Source organism: Arabidopsis lyrata (assembly GCF_000004255.2).
Source record: "Arabidopsis lyrata subsp. lyrata unplaced genomic scaffold ARALYscaffold_7, whole genome shotgun sequence".
Lineage (NCBI taxonomy): Eukaryota > Viridiplantae > Streptophyta > Magnoliopsida > Brassicales > Brassicaceae > Arabidopsis > Arabidopsis lyrata.
This window is the reverse complement of record NW_003302549.1, coordinates 4,095,258-4,112,770: the sequence shown is the minus strand read 5'-3', so window position 1 is coordinate 4,112,770 and position 17,513 is coordinate 4,095,258. Positions and strand designations below refer to the sequence as shown.

The following is a 17,513-nucleotide window of genomic DNA, read 5'->3' as shown; positions in this document are numbered from 1 at the left end:
CTTTTTTTTTTTTGGTGTAACTCAATAGGTTAGTTATTATAGAATAAGTTATAACTGTTATATATTGTTATTACTTAATTGTTTGGGATGTTTGTTTCACATGAGGTGTTGTTACTGTCGTATCAGCAATTTTCCCACTAAGAGTTTTGTTGTCTAATTCGAATTTTATCATGGCCAGCCTGTTAATGTCATTCAAAGATTGCATGTAGACTGGGGGTTATAAACAGGGGAATTTTAATTTTAAAATAACAAAAAATTGCTTTCATTGAGAGTTGAACTCAAGACCTCCCGCTTACTAAACGGGTGCTTTAACCAACTGAGCTATGAAAGCTTTTGCTGTTACTTTTAACTTAACTATATATAAAACTTTGTAAAAAGCGTGTTACTTTTAACTTAACTATATATAAAACTTTGTAAAAAACGTTTATCAACTGGAGCGAAAATGATCAATGATTCTCAGAGATACTAGATATTAACCCGCGGTACACCGCGGGTCTATATTTTCCCTAAATAAAAAAATGATTTTTTTAGAATGATCTATAGATATATGGTAAACCGCATGTCAATATTTTATAACTAAAAAATCAAAATTTAAGTTGTATTTGTTTTATTTAGTGTTTAAGATTGTATAATTGTATTTTGATCGCTAATTCTAGGATTTCACCTGTAATATACCATCCCGTATTAATATCGATCTAAATCCGTCCCACTATATAACCCCGTCCCGTGAAATTAAACATCATTTTTGTAATTTTTTTTATAAAGTTCAAATATTTCTAATATTTGAAACTTCATAAAAGTTTTAATACGACACAAACTTCATAATTGTATTTTGATTGTTATATCTAGGATTTCACCCGTAGTATACCGTCTCGTATTAATATCTTTTATAAATATTTATGATGTTTAAACTACTTATAAATTCTTATAAAATTCAAATATTTATAATATTTGAAACTTCATAAAAGTTATAATATTATAAATAATTAAAACGTTTAATAAAGTTAGACTTTTTTATAGTTTGTATTTTCGTTTTTTATTTTTTCTTTTAAGTTTTTTAAAAATCAATGCTATCAAACTGTAGTTATCTTATATATATATTAAGATTATCATTAATCCTGAAGATTTACCTAGAAAAAATAGGGTGAATAAAAAAAACTAACCATATGAAAGAATCTGACGTAAATTTAAAGCATATGCTCTTGATAATGGCAATCATCAATGGGTTGCTCATCTTGTATAGGATTATCTGCGCAAGACATCAAATGTTTATTAAATTCATGAATCAGAAAAATGAAAGTTCATATAACAAATAAAGATTGGAATGAGTAAGAAGAGGTATTTGTTTGATGAGTCTTCTAGTCGAGTAAAAGTGTGGTATTTATAGGGTAGGTAGGCATCTAAGTTTATTGTTAAGGTAGTTTGATAATATCTTGGAGAGAAAGTAGAAAATCAAAGATATTATATACAACGAAAGTTTAGGATATGTTTAAGGAAAGATTAGGAAATCGTTATATAACAAATTTATTTGAAAAAGATTGTAAATGATTTGGTTTTGCAGAGAATCTTAAAAAAAAGCTAAGCAACCATTTAAAAGGAATATAGCCGATTAATGTGGTAATTAGTTTAGGAAATCACATTAAACCGAATTAAAAAAATAATTAGAGTCATAACTTTGTTTCTTAAAATCAAATGTTAAGAAAAATATCGAAAAGTATATAATTATGGTATCATCGTTGAGATTTTCTTGGGCGGGAATTATGGATTCAATTAGAGAAGAGAACCATATAATGGAAAGAATTTAATTAGCCATAATTATGTTTTAAAAATATTTTATTGCATAATATAAAGAGAATATAGATGATATATGGTATGGATATAATTAGTTAAGATGGCATAAATATTCGAAAATCATCTCGAGATAAAGAGTAATATAGCCTATTAATATGGGAAGAAGTTAAGGAATAAGGAAACATAAATATATGTGTAATTATCTATATTAATGACGTTTTTTTGGTTAGAGATATGTAGAATTAAATGATAATTTGGTATTAATTAAATGCTATCAAATATCTCGGAGATTTTATTTTAGAAACTAATCGTGGACTAAGCAGAGATTTTTGCAAGATTCGTAAACGAAAAATATTAAATGCTACTATTGATAAAAAGGAATAGAACCAATTAATGTGGGAAGTAGTTAAGGAAATAAGATTAAAACGAATTGTATGTTTAATTTAGTCTTAAATGTCGTTTTTATTACAATATTCCTTAAATCTCTTATTCTAGATCCGAATATGTTTAAACCGGGTAAAACCCGGATCCAAATGATTAAAAGCAAAAAAAACCTGTAAAAATGTATATGTAGATATGAGTTTAATACCATTAAATTAATCAAAGATTTGTAATCATAATTGGAAACGAATAATGCAGTAAATGCGATTTAGTAATGTTGTAAAGAATATGCTATTTATGTAGAATGATTGTTGCGATTAGTGTCCAATTAGTTTTATTTTTGGGATTATAGTATCTCAAATTTTAAACTAATTTAGATTTTATTGTTTTGTTTACATAAATATGAAAATAATTTGTTCACCCACATCATAAAATATTACCAAAATATATATATATATATATATATATATTACGTAATATTAAATAAAAGATTATATAACTAACTATTTTCATTTGATGGTGTAGACAAATTATTATTAATATTTATGTAATTTAATTACAAAAATAATTTAGAAAAATAACAAATATTACTTTTTATAACAAAACAAAATATTATTCGTAAAAACAATATTTATTATAAAAAATATTTTGAGAATCCTTTAGAAATTTAATATTAGATATTCAAATATATCAAAAACATAATTACGGATTATGTGAAGATTAGGATATATAATCTTCAAATAAACATATTTTATTATGATTTCCTTATGAATGTATATATTAATTGTTATTTTGATTTTAAATTTATTACAATTTAAATGGGGAATTGCCTATATTTAATCTGTTATTGTAAAAGAAAAATGACGTAGCTTATTATTGGAGTATTTACACAAATTTATTAACATAATATATATATATATTAACATAATATATATATATACTGTTAAAAATAAATACATTTTTCTTTATAATTTCATAATATATTTATTGTTAAAATCTGGACATTTATTATGAGCATAAATATGAAAAACGATTTTCCATTAAAATTGGCTATTTATTAGGGTCATTAATATGAAAGATTATTTACCATTAAAATAGGTAACTTCTTTGTAATTAAAGAAACATTAAACGGAATAAGTAGAAGAATTAAAGACAACATGGCTTTATTTATTAGTTTGAAATTAATACAACATCCCTTAAATCTCTTATTCTAGATCCGAACAGAATTAAACCGGATCAAACCCGGATCCAAAAGAATTAAAGCAAAAAAGTACTGTAAAAATGTTAATATAGATAACCAAATAAAAACAATTCCTAACTATGACATATCTCGAAATATATGTAAATCTCAAGATTGGACGAGAATAAAACTGTCGCCATCAGTTTTCTTGAATCCAAATGAAATTATTTATTAAAATGTGACATAAGAACCAAATTAAATTACTTAAAACTATATGTTTAGCTAAAAAAAGGTCAGCAGAAAATAAGAATTGACAAACTTGTTGTATATATCACTCTATTATGAAATGTATTTTAATTTATTCTAAGCTAAGGAATTTTTCATTTTTATTTTTCCCCATAAAATGCTATACAATATGGCCATAATGATATACAATACATACATATATATGATATTTTTATTCGTTTTATGTACTTGTTATTTTGTTGTTAGCCTGTTGATTTATATTTTTGAAAAGTAAAAAAGGATATAAAAAATACAATTAGAAAAAAATCGAAAATAATAATCTTAAGATAGAAAATAATCAAATTAATTAGGAAATATTTTATTACTAAAATTTCTTAAATTCAGATTTTAAAAATACAATTCATCGACAAATGTTAAAATTTTGTGACGTTTTTGATAAGAATCGTAATCTAGTTAACTTAATTACAACACGTGGCACACATGAAGCGCACCAACGTTATATGACATGTATACTTTGTTTTCTTCTTCTCAATTTTGGTTTAAATCAGGGCCACACCACAATAACCGTTTCACTTAATTTGCCAGTCATGCATACACTTTATTAGTTAATAATATGTGGACCTCTTAAAAATCTAACAAAGACAAAGTTTGGGCCATTTGTCTTTAAAGTATTGGAAAACTAAGTAAACCATCTTCGCTGTCAAAAAAAAAAAAAAAGTAAACCATCTTCATACTATTGGTCACAAGCAAATCCCTTTCCAATTTGTAACGGACGACTAATTTGGTTTTGTGGTCAAGAACTCAAGATAATGCTAATTTTTTTGTAAAAAAATTAAAGTGCATGAATCTACTTTTTATTTCCTTCTTCTTTTATAACCTTTTTCACACTTTCCATTTTGCATGCCTGTTTAATACATATTCTTCTTATATAGAAAGAAATCGCATTATATTGAATAGATAGATTTTTATTCTAGTTTCATTTATTTGTTTTCACACATATCTTTAGATATTAACGATATAATTAAATCCTTCGGAGGAATTCTTTTTGGTCAACCGATTCAGACAAATAATCTGACATAAAAAAACTTTAAATTATTTTCTTCCCTAAATATGTAATATATATTTAATTACGTTACATAAATGTACATGTATAAAAAAATTTATAGTTTGACCAGTGTCAAGAAAACTTAATAAATCACATCAAATTTTTTATAATAAAATAAAATAATTTTTTTGTTTTTATGATATTTACATATTTGGTTATTTAATGTATGATTATTTTGATAATTTTACTTTATATCATTACCGAACTTCTCGTTGAAATTTCAAGATTCCCGCGTAATCTTAACGGTTTTAGCTACCTTCCCATTCACAAAAACCTTTAGTACTCACTTCTAAAAATTTCAGACAACCACAACCATAACCGCATCCACATCCGCAGTTACAAATTAATTTATCTTTACACTGAAATTGGCAAAAAAAGGTAGTGTTATCTCCATAAAACAAAAGTAAAAATAAATAAAGAATAATGACCACTCCCTCTCTCTATATATAAACAGACGTTAATATCGTATCCGGAAGAATCACCCTCTTGCGTTTTAGCTCTCTTTCATTTCGTATGCTCCTCCTTCGTCTTAGATTTTCTGAGATATTTCTTTTCACTTGATTCTCTTGTTTCTTTTTACTCTTTAAGGCAGATCAATTATTGTTACGATTTATCTAAAAATTTAATGAATTTATTGACCAAAAAAACATTGTGGTGGTGTTTTCATGCAGAGAAATGGCTAGTTTGGTGCACAGGTTACGTCCACGAACGGGGCCAAAACCCGTTTACACATCAGAAGACGATATGGATGAAGACTTTGTTCTCGAAGATACAGTCGGAAGTAAAGAAGAGGTCTGTCTTTGTGTAATTGTGAAACATTTACCTGGGTTTGATCTGCAGTGACCTATAATTATATGATCCAGGTTTGTCCTCTTGGCGAGGTTGAAGCAATTTTGGACCGTGAATTGTGTCCTACTGCATCTAACGATCCGGATTCTTCTGACAACGGGACACCAACCCAAGTTTTTGTGAAACAATATCAGGTGAAGTGGAAGGGAAAATCGTACCTGCACTGCTCTTGGTAAGATCATAGCCAAGTTGTATTTAATTAAACATGTCAATTGTTATGTTCTTGGAGTTTTTGTTGCTTCTCTTGTCTGATAATCTTATCTGATAACAAGTGATGTATATTAATGTTTATTTACCTTTTCCAATCATAGGGTGCCCGAGCAGGAATTCGAGAAGGCTTACAAGTCCCATCCTCGTTTAAAATTAAAATCAAGGGTCGACAAATTTAACGCTGACAAGGACAAATTCATCGCTGAGAACGGAGATGAGTATATTGCCATTCGTCCTGAGTGGACAACTGTTGACCGGATTATTGCTTGCCGGTTAAGTGACTGAAGTCTTTTCCTTTGTTTTTTTTAGTACATGTGTTCATAGAAAAGTGTGACACTTGATGGATCTCGTTTTGACAATTATGGGGGTTTTATTTCTGATGATATATGTAGGGGAAGAGGTGATTTTAAGGAGTATCTAGTTAAGTACAAAGAACTTTCTTATGAAGAAAGTTACTGGGAATCAGAATCTCTCATCTCAAAGTTCCAGAACGAAGTTCAAAGGTTTAAGGATATAAACTCTCGCTCTCGTAGAGATAAATATGTCGGATACAAGAGAAATCAAAAGGAATTCAAACAGTTTGAACATACTCCTGAATTTCTTACAGGTATTTTATTAGACTACTTGAACTTATTATTATACTGTTATGATTTACTTACCCTAGCTCTATGTTTTTCAGGCACATTGCATACATACCAGCTCGAAGGGCTGACTTTCTTAAAGCATTCATGGTCCAAGGGAACCAATGTAATCCTTGCGGATGAAATGGGACTAGGTACGTCTTCAAGAATACTTTTTTTTTTTGGGGTATTGTAGGCTTAGCTTTGCTTTGATCATTTGTGTAAAATACGACTGGTTTTCTGTTGCTGCAGGCAAAACTATTCAGAGCATTGCCTTCTTGGCTTCTTTGTTCGAGGAAAACTTATCTCCTCATCTAGTTGTTGCTCCTCTCTCAACCCTCCGTAACTGGGAGAGGGAATTTGCCACCTGGGCACCACATATGAATGTGGTATGTGTCCTGTTTCGTACACATTGCGTATCTGGTATTAGTTTTTTATTAATGTTTTAATTCATCTTATGATCATAATGCAGGTTATGTACACTGGGACTTCGGAAGCACGTGATGTTATTTGGGAACATGAGTTCTACTTCCCTAAAGGGCGTAAAATTAAGTTTGATGTCCTCCTCACGTCATATGAGATGATTAACCAAGACACATCAGTTCTGAAACCAATCAAGTGGACGTGCATGGTATTTATTATCTGAATGATACTATAGTTTTTATGTCTTTCTTCTATATCTCATATTTTGCTTATAGTATCATTTTTCTTGGTTAGATTGTTGATGAAGGCCATCGGTTGAAAAATAAGGATTCAAAGCTATACTCTTCATTGAATCAGTTTACGAGTAAGCATCGCGTTCTGTTGACCGGAACACCACTTCAGGTTCGTTTGTCGATTTTTGGTTCTTTGACTTTCCCGATGAACAATCTGTTTATTCTATCCTACATTAAAGTCTACCTAATTAGTTATATATGATCTCTGTAATAATACTATATTTATTATATTGTCAATTCTTTTGTATCACTAATAAGTATTTGGTGTTTTTTTCAGAACAACTTGGATGAACTTTTCGTTCTCATGCATTTTCTTGATGCCGTCAAGGTTAGCCAGAAGATAAGACATATAGAATAAGTATAGTATATCCGCTAAAAATAGTCATTATATTAGCATAGCTTGCTTTAATTGTTTTCTTTTCCGTGCTTACAGTTTGCGAGTATGGAGAACTTTCAAAAGGAGTTTAAGGATATAAATCAAGAGAAGCAGATTTCAAGACTCCACCAAATGTTGGCTCCACATCTGCTTAGAAGTATTAACCAAAAATCTTACTATAAAGTTTTCGTTTGAAGTCTCTCACCAAGCTAAGTGACCATGGTGTATCTTGCTTTTGTTGTTATTTCAGGGTTAAAGAAAGACGTGCTCAAGGATAAGATGCCCCCAAAGAAGGAGCTCATTTTGCGTGTTGATCTGAGCAGCCAGCAAAAAGAAGTGTACAAAGCTGTTATTACCAATAATTATCAAGTCTTGACAAAGAAACGAGGTGCTAAAGTAAGTTTTGTGGATCTGATTGGTGTATTTAATTATATCATTTTGGTTTGGAAACCTTTTAGATTGTATTTGGTAGGATAATTGTGGTGGTTAAAATGTTTCAGATATCTAACGTGCTAATGGATCTACGCAAAGTTTGCTCTCATCCGTATCTGTTAAAAGACGTTGAGCCAAGACTTGAAGACGCAAATGAAGCTTTTACGTAACATCTCATCACAAATCTTGACGTATTGATTCCTTTTTAGTATTTTGTGGAGTTTTTGTGCTGACTTTTGCTTGAACTTTTCTTAATTGTTCTAAAGAAAACTCTTGGAAGCTTCTGGAAAGTTGCAATTGTTAGACAAAATGATGGTCAAACTCAAAGAACAGGGGCACAGAGTGCTAATCTATTCACAATTCCAACACACGCTTGACCTTTTCCAAGATTACTGCAGTTTCAAGGTAGCCTAATTTGCTATATCTATGTGTCGTCGACCTATTTACTTGTTCAGTTGGTATTGTTGCTATGCAAATGTCTTGCGATACAAATCTTTTCCTTTTTTTTTTATATCTATCTTGAGACGCAAGGAACAGTAACATAGTGATTACGAGAGCTACTTGGCTATATACTTTGTTTTATATCTTGCTTATTATGAAGTTAAGGAAAGTTCTTTTTATTTTTCAGAGTTGGAAATATGAACGGATTGATGGAAAGGTCGGTGGAGCTGAGAGGCAAGCAAGCATAGATCGGTTTAATGCAGAAAACTCTAACCGGTTCTGTTTTTTGCTCACTACAAGAGCTGGTGGAATAGGAATAAACCTTGCAACAGCTGATACAGTCATCATTTATGACAGGTTTGAGTTCCAATATCTGTTTGATGAAATGATAAAAAGCTTTGTTGGAAATATGTTTCCAAAATAACAGAGTGTTTTTTGGGATCTTCTAAGTTAATAGCAGAAATATATTGTAGAGGCATGCAGGGGCGGATCCAGAACATATTTTAACCCGGGGCACAATATCTCATAACTAACGTTCTCACTTATTAGCAACTAAGCATTTATGTGGGCTGAGTACATATTTTCTTTTTTAATTGGTTAATATGGTATTTCGACATGTTTTTCACTGGTTTTATTGTAGTGATTGGAATCCTCATGCTGATCTCCAGGCTATGGCTAGAGCTCATCGTCTTGGCCAAACAAATAAGGTTATTTTTTCATGGCGTCAATGTGGGATCATCGACTTGCTATTTCATTCTTTTTCTGTCACTGATTAAGCCTATATTTTCTTCTGTAGGTCATGATTTACAGGCTCATTCACCGAGCTACGGTGGAAGAGCGGATGGTGGAGATTACTAAGAAGAAGATGCTTCTAGAGCATCTCGTAGTGGGGAATATGGAAAACCCACATCTTCGGCAGGTATGAATTTATTGTTTACATGCATATTGGTTCTTACTGCGACAAGGTTTAATGACTGTTTTCTTTCCCTGACTGTAATTTAGGACGTGTTAGATGACATCATCAAATATGGTTCCAAGGAGCTTTTCTCTGAAGAGAATGATGAAGCAGGGAAGTCTGGAAAAATCCATTATGATGATGCTGCTATTGAAAAGTAAGATATTCTTTTGCTTTCTTTGTTTTTACTCTCTTAGTGATTCTACTTTAGTAGCTCAAGGCATTTCATGGAATGTTCATGATTTATATCCACCTTTTCTTCTGCAGGTTGCTTGACCGTGATCATGTAGATGCTAAGGAGGTCTCACTGGATGATGAGGAGGATAATGGTTTTTTAAAGAATTTCAAGGTTTTCTTCTTTCTCTTTCTCTGTTTACTAGTTTTTTTTTTTTTTTTTTTTTTGTTTCTTTTGGATGAGTGGTTATTGATCAGTTGCTTAAGGTTCATATATATTTCCTTCTAATATGTGAAGAAGTGTTGAGAGAGTAATAATTACATGGATCTGATAAAAAAATTATCTTGTTTTGTGCATGCATATACACCTTTTTTGTTCCCCTGCAATTAAGTTACATATTGATACATATTTAGTGGCATTAATCCCAAATATAATTTCTCTTTTTGATGTTATGTGATGTATATTAGGTGGCCACTTTTAAGTATATAGATGACAATGAGGCTGCAGCATCAGAGGAGGCACAAGCTATAGAAAACAATTCTTCAGATAGAACAAGTCATTGGAAAGAGTTGCTAAAAGACAAATATGAAGTGCAACAAGCCGAAGAGCTCAATGCTCTTGGAAAGAGGAAGCGAAACGGCAAGCAGGTATACTCTTCTTGATCCAACCTCTCCAGAATCGTTTCATATTCTTTAGCAAAGATGTTCATATTCCTTTTCTTGTTAATTTTATTAGGTGATGTATGCTGAAGAAGATGATCTTGATGGTTTAGAAGTGACCTCTGATGAGAAGGAGGAAGATTATCTTGATGATTTAGAAGTGATCTCTGATGAGAAGGAGGAAGCAGATGACGCCGAGCCAACTGTTGTTAAAGCAGCTCGACAGAGAAAGCCGAGGACGGTTACAAAGCCTTACAGAAAAAGGAATCGCGGTACTATAATTTTCCAAATATAGCATTGACGATGACATCTTGTTGGTTTTCAAAGGTTCCCAAGTTAAGTAATTTTCAAAAAATCTTTTTTTGTTGTAAGATAAATCGGAGTTACCTGTGATGGAAGGCGGAGGGAAATCTTTCGAGGTGCTAGGTTTTAACAGGACTGAAAGGGAAATCTTTTTACGTACGTTTAAGAGGTATATCTTCTTTCTAATAAGGTCTTCTTGACAAAAAATGAAAATAATAATGTCGTCTCTCAGAGCATCATAGTGTATCATAAGTACTGTCTCAAAACAACTTTTGTAGGTATGGAGCTGGAAACTTTGATTGGAAGGAGTTTATTCATCCCTTACATATGAAGACCTTTGACGAGATAAATAAGTAATGATTTAAGCCATTTATGCTCTTATTTCCAGCTGCTTTACAAAAACCAATAGTTTTTCATTAACACTTGTTAAATTTGTTGTTTCTTAGGTATGGAATATTGTTTTTGCAACACATTGCCGAAAACTCTAAGAATAATTCTTCAACTTTTTCAGGTATTTTTCTGTTTAGATATATCCATTTGCTTATTTCTGTTATCCTATTTTTAAGTTATTTCGGCAATGGTCTCTGCAGATGGAATTCCGAAAGAAGGGATAAGAAGTGACGAGCTACTAATGAGCATGACTTTTATGATGCTATTAAAGGAGAAGGTAAGCCTACCATTTTCCAGTGATTAAAGAGTTAGTTATTAGCACTAGTAACCGTGGTCATAACTTGGTTAGAACAAAAGCTTGAGAAGATTCATTGCATTCTTTCCTAGCTTTTTAAAAACATTTGTCGCTTTTGCCTGTGGTCCGCTCCTGTTTGTTTGAGCTCACTTCTCAATGTTTGATGTGACAGTGTCAATTTTTGGACGACCATCCGACAGAACCCGTTTTCCGTGACTACAGCATCAGAAAGTACAATTTGAGAAGTGGAGCATTTTCTAAGGAAGAACATGATAGGATATTGATTCCTGCTGTTGCCAAGTAAGAACTAAGAACCCTTCAAAGATATCCTTACTTGAATTTTTCTCTCTTGTTTGTTTGCTCACATGCATGTTGCTTCCATTCTTGAAACTTGGTAAAATATATAGGCATGGATATGGAAACTGGACGGCCGTCGTTGAAGACGAAGAGATAGGGTTCCAAGAGGTTGCCCGAAAAGACCTGAATATCCCTTTCCCTTACACAGATGCTGAAATTTCTCTTATAAGAATTCGTGACCATGTGGGAAAACGGTTTAAGAAGATGGAGGATGCGATCAAGTATGAGTACACAGTACGTAACATTTTGTGCCGACTCACTAATGTTACTCTTTTGTCTTCTCATGTTACTACTACATTGTTCATCTATATTGATACTTGGTTGCAGGAAAATGTACATAAGGAACAAGCAGAAGCTAGAAGAAAGATGATGGATACAGCGGGACCGAGCTTTGCAGCTGCAGACAAAGAAATGCTTGATGAACTGCCTAAGAATGATCCCATCAGTATGTGTCGTGACAAGTGTCTACAGTTACAAATGGATAGATTTTGGTTATAACTGAGAACTTTTAATCTTGCAGTTTCAGAAGAAATTTCTGCAGCTGCCGTAAACAACAAGCAAACTAGGGTTGAAGTGGCTCAACCATACAATCAGGTAACACTTTTCTCTTTTCGCGGATAGTTACATTAAGAACCCATATTAACATATCTCTCTCTGTCTCCACACATTTCCAGAGTGTTAATTATGGGAATTCAGGGATGCCATTCGAGACATATTTAAACATTCAACCGCTGACTCGAATGCTGAGGGAGAGCTTTATACCTCTGGAACGTATCAGTGAAAGAATAAGTAGGAGCTTAAGCGCCCGGACAGATCAAGATGTTGAGATGAAGGACTTGGTTGAAGAACGAAGCATTGTGAAGGAAGATGATGTTAAGATGGATGCAGCGGATAACGTCATTTTGTTGGATTGATTCATACATCAAGAATCATTGTTACTTCTTTCATTCATTACTGTTTGGGAGTTGGCTGAATTTTAATTACTTTTCTCTATTTAGCAGAGATGGGCTAAATTAAGTTACCTTTTACTGAATTTGTTTGCATATTTATCTTGGAACAACCTAATATAATTGCTATCAGTTCTTGAGTTGCAGAGTATCTTTTAATCATATTTGTCTCTTTATAGTTTCTTAGGTATGAAGCGTATATGAACCAAAATAGAACCAGATCTTATACTCTGTTTAGTAAAAGTTTCTATTAACTAGTAAAATCTCTAGCTTGTGATAACAGAATCCTATTCAATCATCGACAATGATCCAATAGTGGTTCTCGCGCTAATCTCCTACTTTCTGCTCAATGATTTACTAACTCGTTTGCTCAACCTTGAAGACTCTAGAAGCCATGGGAAATGCTTCAGTTTCATCAGGATGGGCCTCTCTTCCCTAGTTGGGCCTTCTATTGTGTTCTTGTTACTTTTTTTTTTTTTTTTTTTCATCAATGTTCCTGTTACTTTATACATTTGTTTTGTGTTCTTGTTAATTTATACATTTGTTTTTGCTAGCCTGTTAAAAATCAAAAATAATAATTTTTAATAGAAAAATTCAAATTAATTAGGATATATTTTGTTACTAAATTTCTTAAATTAAGATAAGAAAAACTCTAGTTCATCGAGACATTTTGATAAGAACTGTAATCTAGTGAATACAATTACAACACGGTCATACGTAAACCGCACCAACGTTACATATATAGTTTTTTTTCTTAATTTTAGTTTAAATCAGGGCCACACCACAATAACTGTTTCACTTAATTTGCCAGTCATACATACTTTATTAGTTAATAATATTTCAATATCCATAATTGAAACGTTGACCTCTTAAAACATCTAACAAAGACAAAGTTTGGGCCATTTGTCTCTAAAGTATTGGAAAACTAAGTAAACCATCTTCATACTATTGGTCACAACTCACAAGCAAATCTCTTTCCAATTTGTAACGGACGACTAATTTTGTTTTGTGGTCAAGATAATGTTAATTTTTTTTTTTTAAATCTGAAGTCAATGAATCTACTCTTTATTTCCTTCATCTTTTATAACCTTTTTCATACTTTCCATTTTTGAATGCTTCTTTACATGTTGAATAGATTTTTTTTTATTATAGTTTCATTTATTGTTTTCAGACAATTATCTTTAGATACTAACGAGATAATTAAATCTTTTTTTTTTTGGTCAACCCATTCAGAAAATGAATCTTAAATAAAAAAAACTTTAAATTATTTTCTTCCCAAAATACGTATATTATGTTAATTATGTACATAAATGTAAATTAAATATAAATGTATAGTTTGACCAGTGTCAAGGAAACTTAATAAATCACATCAACTTTTTTATAATAAAATAAAATAACTTTTTTGTTTTTATGATATTTACATATTTGGTTATTCAATGTTTGGTTACTTTAATAAATTTACTTTAAATCATTACCGAACTTCTCATTGACATATCAAAATTGCCGCGAAATCTTAACGGTTTTCGTTACCTTGCCATTCACAAAAACCACTAATACTCACTTCTATAAATTTGTGACAACCACAACAGCATCGGGCACCCCCTTCTGGTTACAAATTAATTCATCTTTACACTGAGATTGGCAAAAAAGGTAGAGTTATCTTCATAAAACAAAATTAAAAAGATCATATGACCACTCCCTCTCTCTATATAAAATCATAAATAGACGTTTTAGTCGTATCCGTAAGATTAGATGCACCCTCTTGCGTTTTAGCTCCTTTTGCATTTGCTTCATTTCGTACGCTCCTCCTTCGTCTTAGATTTTCTAAAATCATTCGTTGCACTTGATCCTCTTGTTTTTTCCATTCTTTAAGGTAGATTATTGTTATACGATTTATCTAAATATTTATGAATTTACTGACCGAAAATATTGTTGTGGTTTTTTCATGCAGAGAGATGGCTAATTGGGTGCAAAGCTGGCTTCGTCTACGAACCGGGCCAGATCCACTTAATACAGAAGACGATTTCGATGAAGACTTTGTTCAACAACAAGTTGAAAGAACAGTCGGAAGTAACCAGGTATATCTCTGTTCAGATAAATCTCCTTCGAATAAGTGATAAAGTGTTGAGAGAGTAATATTATAAAATTACATGGTTGTGCTACAAAAATCATCTTGTGTGCATGCATATATATAAACCCTTTTTGTTTCCTGCAATTAAGTTATATATTGATATTTAGTGGCATTAATTCCATACATAATTTCTCTTTTTGATGTTATGTGACTTATGTCCTGTATAATATTAGGTGGCCAGTTTTGGGTATATAAATGAAAATGAGGCTGCAGCATTAAAGGAGGCACAAGGAGTAACTGCAGCATCAGAGGAGGCACAAGCTATAGAAAACAAATCTTCAGATAGAACAAGTCATTGGGAAGAGTTGCTAAAAGACAAATATGAAGTGCAACAAGCCGAGGAGCCCAATGCTCTTGCAAAGAGGAAGCGAAACGGCAAGCAGCTGGTATACTCTTCTTGTTCCAACCTCTCCAGAATCGTTTCATATCCTTTAGCAAAGATGTTCTTATTCCTCTTCTTGTTAATTTTATTAGGTGATGTATCTTGAAGAAGATGATCTTGATGGTTTAGAAGTGACCTCTGATGGGAAGGAGGAAGATTATCTTGATGATTTAGAAGTGACCTCTGATGAGAAGGAGGAAGCAGATGACGCCGAGCCAACTGTTGTTAAAGCAGCTCGAAAGAGAAAGCCGAGGACGGTTACAAAGCCTTACAGAAAAAGGGCTCGCCGTACTATTCTTTAATTATAACATTTCCCAATATATCATTGAGACATCATTGGTGTCAAAAGGTTCCCAGTTATGTCAATGCTTAATCTTTTGAATATTTTTCTGTAAGATCACTCAGGGCCAAGACCTTTGATGGAAGGCGAAGGGGAATCTCTCAAGGTGCTGGGTTTTGACAAAGATGAAAGGAAAAGATTTTCGTATACGTTTATGAGGTATATCTTCTTTCTGATAAGGTCTCATAGAGAAAAATAATGTTGTCTAAATTTGTGCACTGGTGTCTCTCAAAACATCAGAATTGTATCCTCATCAGTATCTTCAAAACAAATTTTGTAGGTACGGACTTGACAACAATGATTGGAAGAAGTTTGTTCCTCACTTCAAGCTCAAGCCCTTTGACGAGATAAAAGCGTATTTATGCTCTTCTCTTATCATTTGTTCTTTGCAAAGAACCAATATGTTTTTCACTAACTTCTTGTTTGTTTCTTAGTTATGGCATACTCTTTCTCAAGCATATGTCCGAAGATATTGGAGATAGTTCTCAAACGTTTTCTGGTGATTTATAACGTATCTCTTGTCATTTGTTTGTTGCCATTTTTACAGAATTCCATTGTTTTTTTTTTGGTATCTTATGATCTCTGCAGATGGAGTCCCTATAGAAAATGACAAACCTGACGATGTACGTGTCAGGATTGCTCTTCTTTTGCTATTTAAGGAGAAGGTATATTAACACTTGGTTATTTCTACTTCATATATAAATATTTACCATGACTTCCAAATCTTATTTAATATTTTCACTTTTGGTCTGTGGTTTCTATAAGCTTCTTGTTTGATATAAAATTGGGCTTCTGCCGCTATTGTTTGTTTGAGCTTAATACTAAGTTTTTGATGTGACGACAGTGTAAGTATTTAGAAGACAATCCTACAAAAGATGTTTCCCCTGCCCACATCTACCGATCGTTCCAGTCAAAACGAACATTTTGGCAGAAAATCGAATATGACAAGATACTGGTCCGTGGTGTTTTCAAGTAAGAACCCTTCAAAGATGATCCTTACATGCAATGTTTTTCACTCGCTTGCTCCTATGTTGCTTTAACCTTGTGAAAACTTTATAAAATGTAGGCATGGGCATGGATCATGGCTGAAAATCATTGATGATGAAGAATTCAGGCCGGTCGAAGAGGCTCTCTGCAGACGTTGGGGCTACCCTTTCCCTTACAAAAGTTTGTCTGGTGGTGAACAAACAGACAGTAGTCTGAATAACGAAACTGGTATGGCGGAGAATAATAATGCTGCTGTTGACAAAGGTCTAATAAAAATTATTAGGGGAAAATTAAGCGACAAAGTGAGAAGACGGGTTACGGTTCTGGAAGCCGCGCTGATGCAAGAGTACGCAGTACGTAACGTTTTTGTGCTGACTCACTATTATTAATCTTTTTTTGTCTTCACTTGTTACTTGCTACATTTGTTCATCTCTATAGATTTTTGGTTGCAGGAATATATAGAGAAGGAACAAGCAAAAGCAAAAAAGGTGATGGATACAGCGGGAACAAGCTTTGTAGATGCGGACAAAGAAATGCTTGATGGACTGCCTAAGAATGATCCCATCGGTATGTGTCGTGATAAGTTTCTACAGTTCCAAATGGATAGATTTCTTCATATTTTTGGTTCTAGCTGGGACGTTTTAATCTTGCAGTATCAGAAGAAATTTCTGCAGCTGCCGTTAACAACAAGCAAGCTAGGGTTGAAGTGGCTCAACCATACAATCAGGTACACACCTTTCTATTTTTCGTGGATATAAAGTTACATTAAGAACACATTTTAACTTATCTCTCTCTCCGCACATTTCCAGAGAGTTAATGAGAACTCAAGGGAGTCATTCCAGACATATTTCAATGGTCAACCGCTGACTCGAATGCTGAAGGGGAGTCATTCCAGAAGCGCCGGGACAGATCATGATGTTGAGATGGATGCAGCGGATAACGTTATTGTGTTGGATTGATTCATACATCAAGCATCATTGTTACTTCTTTCATTACTGTTTGGGAGTTGGCTGGATATTAATTACTTTTCTCAATTTAGTAGAGATGTGCTAAATTAAGTTACCGTTTGCTGAATTTGTTTGCATACATTTATCTTGGAACAATCTAGTATGATTTATCAGTTCTTGAGTTGCAAAGTATCTTTTAATCAAATTTGTCTCTTTATAGTTTCTCAAGTATAAAGCTGACATATGACCAAAATAGAACCAGATCTATACTCTGGATATGTTTAGCAATTATCCACAA

General features: G+C 32.5%; 2 protein-coding genes, 1 long non-coding RNA gene and 1 other non-coding gene across 4 annotated transcripts; 3 read left to right on the top strand and 1 right to left on the bottom strand.

Annotated features, from left to right (window-relative positions):
- Positions 1-257: 257 nt before the first annotated feature.
- Positions 258-331, bottom strand: TRNAT-AGU. Its single transcript has one exon. It is a non-coding gene; the product is annotated as a tRNA-Thr (tRNA).
- Positions 332-5,126: 4,795 nt separating this feature from the next.
- On the top strand, positions 5,127-12,590 carry LOC9305377 (CHD3-type chromatin-remodeling factor CHR7). The gene is made up of 30 exons (XM_021019611.1): positions 5,127-5,214; positions 5,375-5,495; positions 5,567-5,724; positions 5,864-6,034; positions 6,155-6,369; positions 6,442-6,537; positions 6,635-6,771; positions 6,855-7,013; positions 7,100-7,207; positions 7,376-7,426; positions 7,532-7,631; positions 7,725-7,870; positions 7,975-8,072; positions 8,173-8,311; positions 8,535-8,704; positions 8,988-9,054; positions 9,144-9,266; positions 9,350-9,459; positions 9,570-9,651; positions 9,945-10,124; positions 10,213-10,408; positions 10,509-10,608; positions 10,718-10,792; positions 10,886-10,950; positions 11,030-11,106; positions 11,297-11,424; positions 11,532-11,715; positions 11,809-11,926; positions 12,002-12,075; positions 12,156-12,590. Exons 2-30 carry the CDS (start codon positions 5,379-5,381, stop codon positions 12,393-12,395), a joined length of 3,684 nt encoding a protein of 1,227 aa, XP_020875270.1. The 5' UTR covers positions 5,127-5,214; positions 5,375-5,378; the 3' UTR covers positions 12,396-12,590.
- Positions 12,591-13,723: 1,133 nt separating this feature from the next.
- LOC110226838 lies at positions 13,724-14,790 on the top strand. Its single transcript, XR_002330739.1, has 3 exons — positions 13,724-14,078; positions 14,380-14,506; positions 14,733-14,790. It is a non-coding gene; the product is annotated as an uncharacterized LOC110226838 (long non-coding RNA).
- A 184-nt stretch (positions 14,791-14,974) lies between these two features.
- LOC110226836 (CHD3-type chromatin-remodeling factor CHR7-like) lies at positions 14,975-17,388 on the top strand. The gene is made up of 10 exons (XM_021019612.1): positions 14,975-15,229; positions 15,338-15,440; positions 15,562-15,636; positions 15,716-15,780; positions 15,870-15,946; positions 16,126-16,253; positions 16,348-16,621; positions 16,721-16,835; positions 16,922-16,995; positions 17,078-17,388. Exons 1-10 carry the CDS (start codon positions 15,037-15,039, stop codon positions 17,225-17,227), a joined length of 1,254 nt encoding a protein of 417 aa, XP_020875271.1. The 5' UTR covers positions 14,975-15,036; the 3' UTR covers positions 17,228-17,388.
- Positions 17,389-17,513: the final 125 nt, after the last annotated feature.